This window comes from Bubalus bubalis, chromosome 1, assembly GCF_019923935.1.
Source record: "Bubalus bubalis isolate 160015118507 breed Murrah chromosome 1, NDDB_SH_1, whole genome shotgun sequence".
In the NCBI taxonomy this organism is placed as follows: Eukaryota; Metazoa; Chordata; class Mammalia; order Artiodactyla; family Bovidae; genus Bubalus; species Bubalus bubalis.
Window position 1 is genome coordinate 124,200,856 of NC_059157.1, and position 13,607 is coordinate 124,214,462.

Consider the following 13,607-nt stretch of genomic DNA (forward strand, 5'->3'; position numbering starts at 1 on the left):
CTCAATAAATGTTAGCTGAATGAATGAAAATGTGGAATGAAGCATATTTCCCAAATAAAAAATATGGATAAAAAAGTGAATAGAAATAAAGTTGGGAAATATGACAGTAGAAATTGCTCCTTTGGTAAAAGGAAGAAAATGCCCCCATAAAATCTGTTTTCAGGTATTTTCAGTTGTTAAGTAAATAGAGCAACTTCGGACCCTTACTGTACAAACATTCTACCTATATGATCATTTTAGCCTCTATCCATGAGTCAATGCAGCCTTGCAAAGCTGATTCAGGAAAGGTGGGTTCAGTAAAGCGCACAACGCATGACTGAATAATGAAAAATCACAGACCTACTAGCATACTTTAAGTTGTCAGTGATTTAACAGGTTTTGCGATTAGCTTTGGATCAAAAATGGAAACATCAAAGTTGGCCATTAACAGTCCACATTTTGAGGACTGCTCAAGTACCTTTTAGTTACAACACAACACGGTCTACTGCAAACACCATCTTCTCCTGGCACATATTTTTAATATTTTAAGTGTGTGATTATTGTTCTCACAGTATATAATTATGTTAACCAATAAATACTAACGTATCTAATTCAGTTCCACCAGAGTTAAGATAATTCAGAAGAATGAGCTGTTTCTCCCACTTAAGTTTTGCTTTCGTAAATTAGAATAAAGTTAGAATGGATTGCTGTTTAACTTCTGAATGGAACAGAAACATGAAAAGTGGAATTCTCAACCTGTTCTACTTGAGTTATCATTAATAATTTTTTTAATTTTTAACTTTCATACAGTTTTTAAAGGTAACTTTCCATTTACAGTTATTACAAAATATTAGCTATATTTTCTGTGTTGTACAGCATATCCTTGAGCCTATCTTATAACCAATAGTTTGTACCTCTCACTCTAGAAAGATGCAAGAGGATGGGCCCAGGTCTCAGAAATGTTCTCCAGCTAGCCTTGCTTACTCCTGAGTTTCTGAATGTTGTTTGATGTTAAGCATGTTTCCAATTCCACCCCAGCAAATACCTCATGCCCACTTTACACAATGGCAAGGCCACTGACTTTGCCACTGCACTCATCCATTTAGTACATAAATACATATATATGCCTTCTCTCTTTTTTAAATAGGATTTTTACTTAATCTTGTTTTTTCCTCCTAAATTCTCATACCCTAATATATACTGGGGAGATTCAGATTAGAGGTTTTTCTTAACATAGCCTACATTCTTTAAGACTATCTACACATGCCTCCAATTCACCTCTGCATTTTAATGGGTTTATTCAGCAGCCACATTTTGTTTGTGCAATCTCACTGTGCACACAAACTCATAATCACTGATATTTAAACAGTGCTTTACTGATTATAAAGTACTTTCACATCTTTTCACACTAGAGTGAAACACAGATATCTCAACTCTGAGACATAGATGCTTATGATGAGGAAACTAAGACTTAGAAGGTAAGTGGCTTGTCTGAGGACATATGACCACAATGTGAGCACAGCTGGACCTTGAAATTAGACCTGTGTTTGATTTTCAAGTTCTAGATCATATCCAGATTTTTCTCTGAATGTTTTTCTTTTTATGAAAAAGCCATACTCAAGAGACACTGATCAATCACATGAGAAACAGTGTCTTATTTCCTATGTTCCTTCTCCAGGATGAACTGTAGATTTTTTCTGCTTGGAAATCTTCAACTATCCCCCATTATTTATAAAACAAGCCAAAATCTTCATCTGGCACTCAAACATATCCATGGGCTGTGAGCGGGAGACCTTCCAGGCTTATAGTCCACTTGAAGCTTTCAATGGCCTCGTCTGCAACCAGTGGGCAGCTTGCAGTTCTCTGAATGCAGCCTGAACCTTCCTTCAGGTTGCTCTCCCCTCTCACCTCCAACATCACCACCCCTCCATCCCTCAGCAGAACATGCAAGTATTTGGAATCATCTTTTCAGATGTTGCCACCTTTAAAAGAATATCTCAGTCTTTTCCTTGCTCTTTGATATATCTGCCACTGTTGAACTTATTATGGGTTCCTGAAAGAGGACCATTTGGTCCTATTTTTCTTCCTTTTAACCAACCTCTTTCCTCCTTCTAATAGTTCCCCCAAAAGACCACAGCAGGTGCCACCTGTCTGCAGCTCAGCACGTGTTTATAGAAACAAAGTGCATTTTCACCACTGACAGGCCAAGTGAAGCCAACAGTGATGACAGCTAAGGAAGAACTAGGCACTGGCGTGCGCTGCCTCGTGCCCCACGTAACTGACAGCACCATGATATGTCTAGAAAAGGCAGCTGGAGCATGCCTAATGAGGAAAGCGCCTTACTCAGTCCTGTGTTGAAATGACTGACAGCAGAGAAGCAGGACTGGTTTTTCATTTGTGAAAGGAATCACTGTGAATATTGGAGACGCTACTGGAGAACTGGAGGGCTGAAGGTCAAGCAAACATAACACAGTGGCAACAGCTCCCGTCCAAGGTCTGCACGAAGAGTACAGCTGGCTGTCTTACGAGGGCTCAGAAGCTCTGATTTACCATTACTTTCTCGAGACTGGAGGGAGGCAAGGAATGACTACTAGCAATGCAAGGTCAGCTTCTGAAATGCAGATAATAAATAAAAGTGAAGAAAAATAGCCACACTCCAAAGGAAGCCAGGGGATACAAAGAACAACTAATAACAAGACACCACTTGCATTAGAAAAAAAACAATTGGAGGTTCAAGAGGGAGGGGACATATGTATACCTACGGTTGATTCATGTTGATATTTGACAGAAAACAAAATTCTGTAAAGCAATTATCCTTCAGTTAAAAAAAATAGATTAAAAAGAAAAATACATTAATTGCTGTACCAAATGCTAGTACAACTGGGGAGAAACTTATATATTCAAACTGTTGGTGCTAATATAAGCTATTCAGTATCCATGGAAAGAAAAATAAGAAGTAGTCATAACCCCCAATGTAGAAATCCCACTCTAAAAATTCTGAGTCAGGTAAATAGCTCCAAAGAAAATATACATGAACATGTCCTAGACAGCATTACTTACAACAACTGAGAAAGGAAGGTGTCTCAATGTATTTGATGTAAGGAATTTCTTAGAAAAGATGTAGTTCTCACCCTGACTTTAACACAGCCATGCTAAACCATATCTCTGAGGATTCTACTAACATATAACAAAGTATCCACCTAGGCAAAGCCAGAAAAGGAGCAGGGCAATGGCATAAGAAGATTTAACTTATAAATGGGTAGGATGCTGTGGTGCTATTTTAGAGAAAATACTAACCAAATCAGTTAAAGAAATTTCTGTTGACTGACACGTTGATATTAAAAAGATAACTTAGACCATCGACTCTGAGAAAATCAAAAAAGAAAGAAGGGCTGTAAGAAGCAGCTTGCGCTTCAGGTAATTGCAGATTATCTGTGGCTAATATTCACAGCTAACTTACCTGCGGGGGCCGAGGCTTGTAGGGGGAGCTGCACTCCAGGTCAGCCAAGATGCTAGTCAGTGAGTCAATCTCAGCATCCAGGCTGGAGCGTCTCTCCTCAAGGGTCTTGCCTCCAGGATTTCCCTGCAAGAAGTAATATATTTACATTAAAAGTGGAACTTTCCGGTTTCCATCCATTTCAGTCTGGGTTCAAATTTCTCAAGTACAAAGTGACTTTGTCTAAGCTTTTTACCACTTCATATATTTAGCTTTTATAAAATTTTTGAGGTAGGCTGGAGTATTATCCCTCTTTGACAAATAAGACAACTGGAATATATGAGAAGATTTTCCCAAGGTCATATTCTTATTTAAAGGACATTTTCTTTGATGCATATGCAAGTTAAAGGAAGTAACTGCCTCCATACCTGCACTCAAGGAGTAGATCCAGCCAGAGAGGTGATACAAATTCTGTGTTCAGAAACCACAGTATAGCACTTCCCTGGTGCTGCAGTGGTTAAGAATCCACCTGCCAATGCAGGGGACATGGGTCTCCCTGATCCAGGAAGATCCCACATGCCACAGGGCAACTAAGCCCACGGCCCACAAGCTTGCATGCCCAGGCTCCGCAACAAGAGAAGCCACCACGGTGAGAAGCCTGAGCACCGCTACAACAGGGAGCAGCCCCAGCTTGCCACAGCTGGAGAGTAGCCCCTGTTCACCTCAACAAGAGAATGCCCACTTGCAGCAACAAAGACCCAGCTCAGCCAAAAAGTTTAAAAAAAGAAAAGAAGCCACTGTATAAAAGGATGGGATTTTAGTTGAAGCAGGAAAAGGCAAGGAGAGACTTCAAGTCCAGGAAGAGGAATCAGTGAGGGATCAGTGGATTAGGTGTGTCTATGTCAGAGAGAGACGGAAAGCCCAAAGAGATATCCCTAAATGATGAACTAGAGTAAGACTGCCCAGGGTGTAGCCAAGGGGCTGGAGAAGAAGCCTGTGGCAGTGACCAGTGATTATGAAGCACAGGATCTATGAATTTCATGTCAATGTTCCATGTTAGCAGGAGCACTGACTGTTGCTTGCATTCAGAATCCACGTGAAGTGAGCAGAGGGCACTAACACCCCCATAAGGGCCTGCACAGGAAGTTGGAACAGGCTTGGGAAAAACAAGAAGTTTGCCTAGAGTTTAAGGCAAGGAAATAAAGAGTGAAAGAAAGTGAAAGTGAAGTCGCTCAGTCACGTCCGACTCTTTGCGACCCCCACGGACTGTAGCCTGCACCAGACTTCTCTGTCCATGGGATTTTCCAGGCAAGAGTACTGGAGTTGGTTGCCATTTCCTTCTCCAGGGGATCTTCCTGACCCAGGGATCAAACCCAGGTCTCAGGGATCGAACCCAGGTCTTCCACCTTGCAGGCAGGCTCTTTACCCTCTGAGCCACCAGGGAAAATAAAAGAGTGAAATACAAAGGAAATAAAAGGGTAGCCCTAGGATTTGGAAACAGGGTGACCCGAAATAATCTTTTAAGATAACAATGTAATAATGATCATAGACATGTGATGGGAATGTCTCTTAAGACTCCATAGAGAAATCAAAGTGAATGTGCAGTAAGGCCCATTAGGAATGAAATAATGAGAAGTTAGTGTAATTGAATCAACTCTACAGAACTTGTCTAAGGAAGTTAAATATCAGTATAGTGTCTTGAAGTGTTTAGAAGAAAAAGCCAAGAAACCAGAGTATCCTCAGCAACAACAAAAATTAGGGTGCCCTGACAAGATAGTGTTTAAATCTTATAATTATCTAAGTAAATTTATCTTTATGAATTTGATACAATGACAGCATAATGGTATTTCCTATTAAGACCACTGGTTTCTTTTCTCCTAGTAGCTTGCTCCCCAAACCACCTTTCCTGAGTCCTTAAACTTATTTAATTCTCCGCATAAAACAGCTCAAATGAGACCTAGTATATTAGTCAGTTTCTTGTGAATTTAGCCAGCAAGAGTTAATGTTTCAGGACCTAATCTATCTGTTTAGATCAGATCTATCTCCATATGTTTATGTCATCTTTGATTTCTTTCATTAGTGTCTTATAATTTTCTGTGTAAGTTCTTTTTTTTTTAAAGCAGTCATTTCATCTCTCTTAATTTATTCTATCTTTTTAAAAAATTTTTATTTTATTTTTTAACTTTACAATATTGTATTGGTTTTGCCATATATCAAAATGAATCCGCCACAGGTATACATGTGTTCCCCATCCTGAACCCTCCTCCCTCCTTCCTCCCATACCATCCCTCTGGGTCGTCCCAGCGCACCAGCCCCAAGCATCCAGTATCGTGCATCAAACCTGGACTGGCGACTCGTTTCATATATGATATTATACATGTTTCAATGCCATTATCCCAAATCATCCCACCCTCTTCCTCTCCCACAGAGTCCAAAAGACCGTTCTATACATCAGTGTCTCTTTTGCTGTCTCGTACACAGGGTTATTGTTACCATCTTTCTAAATTTCATATATATGCGTTAGTATACTGTATTGGTGTTTTTCTTTCTGGCTTACTTCACTCTGTATAATAGGCTCCAGTTTCATCCACCTTATTAGAACTGATTCAAATGTATTATTTTTAATGGCTAATACTCCATTGTATATATGTACCACAGCTTTCTTATCCATTCATCTGCTGATGGACATCTAGGTTGCTTCCATGTCCTGGCTATTATAAACAGTGCTGCGATGAACACTGGGGTACACGTGTCTCTTTCCCTTCTGGTTTCCTCAGTGTGTATACCCAGCAGTGGGATTGCTGGGTCATAAGGCAGTTCTATTTCCAGTTTTTTAAGGAATCTCCACACTGTTCTCCATAGTGGCTGTACTAGTTTGCATTCCCATCAACAGTGTAAGAGAGTTCCCTTTTCTCCACACCCTCTCCAGCATTTATTGCTTGTAGACTTTTGGATTGCCGCCATTCTGACTGGCGTGAAATGGTACCTCATAGTGGTTTTGATTTGCATTTCTCTGATAATGAGTGATGTTGAGCATCTTTTCATGTGTTTGTTAGCCATCTGTATGTCTTCTTTGGAGAAATGTCTATTTAGTTCTTTGGCCCATTTTTTGATTGGGTCATTTATTTTTCTGGAATTGAGCTATAGGAGTTGCTTGTATATTTTTGAGATTAGTTGTTTGTCAGTTGCTTCATTTGCTATTATTTTCTCCCATTCTGAAGGCTGTCTTTTCACCTTGCTTATAATTTCCTTTGTTGTGCAGAAGCTTCTAAGTTTAATTAGGTCCCATTTGTTTATTTTTGCTTTTATTTCCAATATTCTGGGAGGTGGGTCATAGAGGATCCTGCTGTGATGTATGTCGGAGAGTGTTTTGCCTATGTTCTCCTCTAGGAGTTTTATAGTTTCTGGTCTTACGTTTAGATCTTTAATCCATTTTGAGTTTATTTTTCTGTATGGTGTTAGAAAGTGCTCTAGTTTCATTCTTTTACAAGTGGTTGACCAGTTTTCCCAGCACCACTTGTTAAAGAGATTGTCTTTAATCCATTGTATATTCTTGCCTCCTTTGTCAAAGATAAGGTGTCCATATGTGCGTGGATTTATCTCTGGGCTTTCTACTTTGTTCCATTGATCTATATTTCTGTTTTTGTGCCAGTACCATACTGTCTTGATGACTGTGGCTTTGTAGTAGAGCCTGAAGTTAGGCAGGTTGATTCCTCCAGTTCCATTCTTCTTTCTCAAGATAGCTTTGGCTATTTGAGGTTTTTTGTATTTCCATACAAATTGTGAAATTATTTGTTCTAGTATCCTTGGGTAAGTTTATTCCTAGATATTTTATTCTTTTGTTGCAATGGTGAATGGGATTGATTCTTTAATTTCTCTTTCTGATTTTTCACTGTTAGTATATAGAAATGCAAGTGATTTCTGTGTATTGATTTTATATCCTGCAACTTTGCTAAATTCACTGATTAGCTCTAGTAATTCTCTGATACTATCTTTAGGGTTTTCTATGGACAGAATCATGTCATCTGCAAACAGTGAGAGCTTCACTTCTTTCCTGATCTGGATTCCTTTTATTTCTTTTTCTTCTCTAATGGCTGTAGCTAGGGCTTCCAGAATTATGTTGAATAATAGTGGTAGAAGTGGACACTCTTGCCTTGTTCCTGATCTTAAGGGGAATGCTTTCAGTTTTTCACCATTGAGAATAATGTTAGACGTAGGTTTATCATATATGGCCTTTACTACGTTGAGGTAGATTCCTTCTATGCCCATTTTTTAAAAAATTTCAATCACAAATGGGTGCTGAATTTTGTCAAAGCCTTTTTCTGCATCTATTTAGATTATCATATGGCTTTTATCTTTCAATTTGTTAATATGGTGTATCACATTGATAGATTTGCATATATTGAAGAATCCTTGCATCCCTGGAATAAACCCAAGTTGATCATGGCATATGAGCTTTCTGATGTGTTGCTGAATTCTGTTTGCTAAAATTTTACTGAGGATTTTTGCATCTATGTTCACCAGTGATACTGGCCAGTAGTTTTCTTTTTTGTGTCATCTTTGTCTGGTTTTGGTATCAGGTGATAGTGGCCTTATAGAATGAGTTTGGAACTGTTCCTTTCTCTGCAAATTTTTGAAAGAGTTTTAGAAGGATAGGCATTAGCTCTTCTCTAAATGTTTGATAGAATTCTCCTGTGAAGCTATCTGGTCCTGGGCTTTTGTTTTTTGGAAGATTTTTGATCACAGCTCCAATTTCAGTGCTTGTTATTGGGTTGTTCATAATTTCTATTTCTTCCTGGTTCAGTTTTGGAAGGTTGAACTTTTCTAGAATCTGTCCATTTCTTTCAGGTTATCAATTTTATTGCCATATAGTTATTCATAACCGTCTCTTATAATCCTTTGTATTTCTGCATTGTCTGTTGTAAACTCTGCTTTTTCATTTCTAATTTTGTTGATTTGATTCTTCTCTCTTTTTTTCTTGACAAGTCTGGCTAAAAGTTCGTCAATTTTATCTTCTCAAAGAGCCAGTTTTTAGTTTTTACTATTTTAGTTTTTTACTATTGTTTCTTTCATTTCTTTTTCATTTATTTCTGCTCTAATCTTTATGATTTCTTTCCTTCTACTAATTTTGGGGGTTTGTGTCCTTTTTGCAGTTGTTTTAGGTGTAAAGTTAGGTTGTCTATTCCATGTTTTTCTTGTTTCTTGAGGTAGGACTCTATTGTTATTAAACTTTCCTCTTAGAACTGCTTTTGCTGCATCCCACACCACCCTTATGGCAGAAAGTGAAGAGGAACTAAAAAGCCTCTTGATGAAAGTGAAAGAGGACAGTGAAAAAGTTGGCTTAAAGCTCAACATTCAGAAAACGAAGATCATGGCATCTGGTCCCATCACTTCATGGCAAATAGATGGGGAAACAGTGGAAACAGTGTCAGACTTTATCTTTTTGGGCTCCAAAATCACTGCAGATGGTGACTGCAGCCATGAAATTAAAAGACGCTTACTCCTTGGAAGGAAAGTTATGACCAACCTAGACAGCATATTCAAAAGCAGAGACATAACTTTGCCAACAAAGGTCCGTCTAGTCAAAGCTATGGTTTTTCCTGTGGTCATTTATGGATGTGAGAGTTGGACTGTGAAGAAAGCTGAGCGCTTAAGAATTGATGCTTTTGAACTGTGGTGTTGGAGAAGACTCTAGAGAGTCCCTTGGACTGCAAGGAGATCCAACCAGTCCATTCTAAAGGAGATCAGCCCTGGGATTTCTTTGGAGGGAATGATGCTGAAGCTGAAACTCCAGTTCTTTGGCCACCTCATGTGTAGAGCTGACTCATTGGAAAAGACTGATGCTGGGAGGGATTGGGGGCAGGAGGAGAAGGGGACGACACAGGATGAGATGGCTGGATGGCATCACTGACTCGATGGACGTGAGTCTCAGTGAACTCTGGGAGTTGGTGATGGACAGGGAGGCCTGGCGTGGTGCAATTCATGGGGTTGCAAAGAGTCGGACACGACTGAGTGACTGAACTGAACTGAACTGAACTGATAGATTTTGAGTGGTCGTGTTTTCATTGTCATTTGTTTCTAGAAATTTCTTGATTTCCCTTTTGATTTCTTCAGTAACCTGTTGGTTATTTAGGAACGTATTGTTTAATCTCCATGTGTCTGTTTTTCTTACAGTTTTTTTCTTGTAATTGATATCTAGTCTCACAGGTTTGTGGTCAGAGAAGATGCTTGATATGATTTTAATTTTCTTAAATTTACTGAGGTTTGATTCGTGACCCAAGATGTGGTCTATCCTGGAGAATATTCCATGTGCACTTGAAAAGAAGGTGTATGTATTCTTCTGCATTTGGATGGAATGTCCTGAAGATACCAATGATATCCATCTCATCCAATGTATCATTTAAGACATGTGTTTCCTTATTAATTTTCTGTTTTGATGATCTGTCCATTGGTGTGAATGGGGTGCTATAGTCTCCTACTATTATTGTGTTACTGTCAATTTCTCCTTTTATGTCTGTTAGTGTTTATTGTATGTATTGAGGTGCTCCAATGTAGGGTCCATAGATATTTACAATTGTTATGTCTTCCTCTTGGATTGATCCTTTGATCATTATGCAGTGTCCTTCCTTATCTCTTACAATCTTCTTTATTTTAAGGTCTGTTTTGTCTGATATGAGGATTGCTACTCCAGCTTTCTTTTGCTTCCCATTTGCATGGAATATATTTTCCCATCCTCTCACTTTCAGTCTATATGTGTCTTTAGGTCTGAAGTGGGTTTCTTATAGACAGCGTATATATGGGTCTTGTTTGCCAGTCTGTGTCTTTTAATTGGAGCATTTAGTCCATTTATATTTAAAGTAATTATTGATATACATGTTCCTATTGCCATTTTCTTAATTGTTTGGGGATGATTTTGTAGATCTTTTTCTTTTTTTTTTGTATTTTTTGACTATATAAGTCCCTTTCAGACATGACTGAGTGACTTACAACAACAACAACATTTGTTTTAAAGCTGGTTTGGTGGTACTGAATTCTCTTAACTTTTGCTTTTCTGAAAAGCTTTTTATTTCTCCATCAATTTTGAATGAGATCCTTGCTAGGTACAGTAATATAGGTTGTAGATTTTTTCCCTTTCAGAATTTTAAATGTATCCTGCCATTCCCTTCTGGCCTGCAGAGTTTCTGCTGAAAGATCAGCTGTTAAATATATGGGATTTCCCTTGTATGTTACTTGTTGCTTTACCCTTGCTGCTTTTGATATTCTTTCTTTGTGTTTAGTCTTTGTTAGTTTGATTAGTATGTGTTTGGGCATGTTTCTCCTTGGGTTTATCCTGTATGGGACTCTTTGCACCTCTTGGACTTGATTGACTATTTCCTTTTCCATCATGGGGAAATTTTCAACTATAATCTCTTCAAAAATTTCCTCATACTAACTATGGGTACTTTTTAATCAGAAAATCTAAAACAATCTTTTAATCATCTTCTCATTCTGAATATATTTGTATGATCCCTCTGAAAGTAGTGTTAGTTGCTCAGTTATGAATAACTCACTATGACCCCATGGACTGTAACCACTGTCCATGGAATTCTCCAGATAAGAATTCTGGAGTGGGTAACCATTCCCTTCTCCAGGGGATCTTCCAAACTCAGGGATTGAAGCTGGGTCTCCTGCATTACAGGTACATTCTTTACCATCTGAGCCATCAGGGAAGCCCCATGACCCCTCTCTGGCACTCTATTCCTTCAATCTGTTTTGTTTACATTTCTCATAATATCTATCACCATCTAACATTAACTTTTATGCATGTTTGACTTCTGCTTTCCCAGACAGCTCAATGGGTAACGAATCTGCTTGCAATACAAAAGACACAGGAGATGTGGGATTGATCCCTGGGTCAAGGAAATTCCCTGGGAAAGGAAATGGGAACCCACTTCAGTATTCTTGCCTGAAAGCTCCCATGGGCAGAGGGAATTGGTGGGTTACAGTCCAAAGGGTCACAAAGAGTCTATCATCAGTCTCCCCAGGAGAATGTACACTTCATGAGGACATGGAACTTGTCTGTTTCCCTCCTCATCACTTCTCCAGAATCTTGCTCAGAGTCTGATGCATGTACATGTTCAATAAATAATTGGAGTAAATCAATGAATAAGTAATGGAAGACTCTGCCATAGGTCCAGCCAGTAACCTCTCCTGTATCAGCATCTTTTGAGTCAAATCAGCTAGAAGCACAGCAGGATCAATGAATATGAAAGGAAACAAAAGGTTCAGGATGAATGTGTGTACACACCTATGTGTGTTTGTGTTTTTCACATCTTAGGCCCAGACTGGAAGGTCCTTCTTGTGAAAATTGAGAGACTTTCCTTAGCCCCCTTGCCATAGCCAGAAATGGGCAAACACTGTAATGACAGGTTGTTTATGTTTTCTCAGTGTCTGAATCTCCAGTGTGACCAGACTCTCTAAGGCCAGTGCACCTCTGTCCTAGGACCAGATGTTTTCAAGGAGTGAATCCCTCTATCAGAGGCGATCTCATCTTCACCTCATTGAGTAACTATGGAATACTGTAGTATTATTAGGACACCAGTCTCTTAAAATTTAAAATTCATGTGAACATCCTGGCAATGGATTCTGGTACAAGGAAAGGTAGGACATTACTGTTATGGAAGGCAACTGAGAACTGTGTGAACCTGATTCTCTAATATGCAGCTAAAAAACAGTATTATTAACATGAAATTCGATCACTGTATTTCCATAAACTCATGGACAGCACAAAATATTGATATGGGTGGTGGGTTGGAGTCTAGTTAAATTCTGCCTTGGGCCACAGTATCCTCATCTATAAAACTAGGAGAAGATCACCTGCCTGACCTAAGCCAGAGGGACGTTACAAGACTCAGATAAGAAAATGGATGGGAAAAACACTCTTTAAATTGTAAAGCGCTATAATTATAATGATTTTTCTTAAATAGCAATAATTATAGCAACCAGTAACCATAAATTAATATGAATAATATAGTTATTGCTAATTATTCTTCTTCTTAAAGGAAGCATCATTCATTAAGTATTCCCTTGGGGTATCAGCAAAGAGACAGGACTTAATCAGGTCTTCAGCATCTGTACTTTACTGTAGCAGATGGCATGGCAACTGCCCACACCTTAAGTACTGGATACCATGGAGTCTCAAAAGTTACAGAATTATTCTGAGCAATGCAATGAAGTGAGTAATTACAGTGCCCAACCAGCTTGAGCACGTAAGATTCATCCTCTTTTTCCTCTGAATTGGGACTACTCCCCATTGTCAGTTTCTCATTTCTCATGACACCAAAGAACACTACCAAGACTAAAGCTGTGAGATTTTTCACCTAAGACTCCCCTTGCTGCCCCACCTGGCCTTCTGGTAAGAGCTCTGTTCCTATATTTCAATTCCCATTACGGACTAGGATAGGCTTCTTTCTCATTGCCAACTCTCTACTTAATGTCTCAGTTCAAAGAACGGAAGTTCTGCGCAAGTCCCACCACCAGGCCTGGTCGTGGCGCTTCATCTACCACCACAGCACCTTTAGACCTGGAAGCTGCTTCATTACTCTCAACATGTAACACTACGCACTAGGACACAGTTCTATAACCAGCTAATGGAATCCTACTCACTTACCTGCATGTCTTCTCCTTAATTCCCTGTCACTATAGCCTTACCAGTCACCTGATGGTTGAATGACCTGCCTGAGGCCAAGTAACAATAAAGAGGAGTCTCCTGCCTCTTTGCCTAATGCTTTTTCTAGATACCACAAGGCCACCTATAAAGTGGTCACTTTAATAATAATGATTCTTACATTCTTCAACAACAGAGAGATTCCATTGTCTTAGGCCAGGTTCTGCCAAAAACAAAGCTTGAGACAAAATTGGTTTTGTGAATCAATCACCCCTCCAAAAAAAACAGTCCTGAATGACTGAATAATTTAAGAAAGAAAGGAGGAAAAGCCATTTCAAAGGTGCCTAATTGAACTGATCACCAATATGGACAACTACGGCTCCATTCTCCTGGGAGCACTCTAAGGAGTTCCATGAAATAAGCCTCAGATTTTCCCTCCCAGAGAATGAAATATTTACCCTCTGACTCTAGTTCTCCATTGGGTTAGAATCATCTCAGTTCAGTTCAGTTCAGTTCAGTCACTCAGTCGTGTCTGACTCTTTGCGG

General features: G+C 39.1%; 1 protein-coding gene across 14 annotated transcripts in view; it reads right to left on the reverse strand.

Moving 5' to 3' along the window:
* The window catches only part of LOC102391153 (LIM domain containing preferred translocation partner in lipoma), a 756,640-nt gene that overhangs the window by 390,166 nt on the left and 352,867 nt on the right, over positions 1-13,607 (reverse strand). For all 14 annotated transcript variants that reach the window (XM_044937795.2, XM_044937970.2, XM_006068958.4 and 11 more), the window contains one exon: positions 3,440-3,562. In XM_044937795.2, coding sequence (XP_044793730.1) covers positions 3,440-3,562 — 123 coding nt within the window. The remainder of the gene's footprint in view (positions 1-3,439; positions 3,563-13,607) is intronic.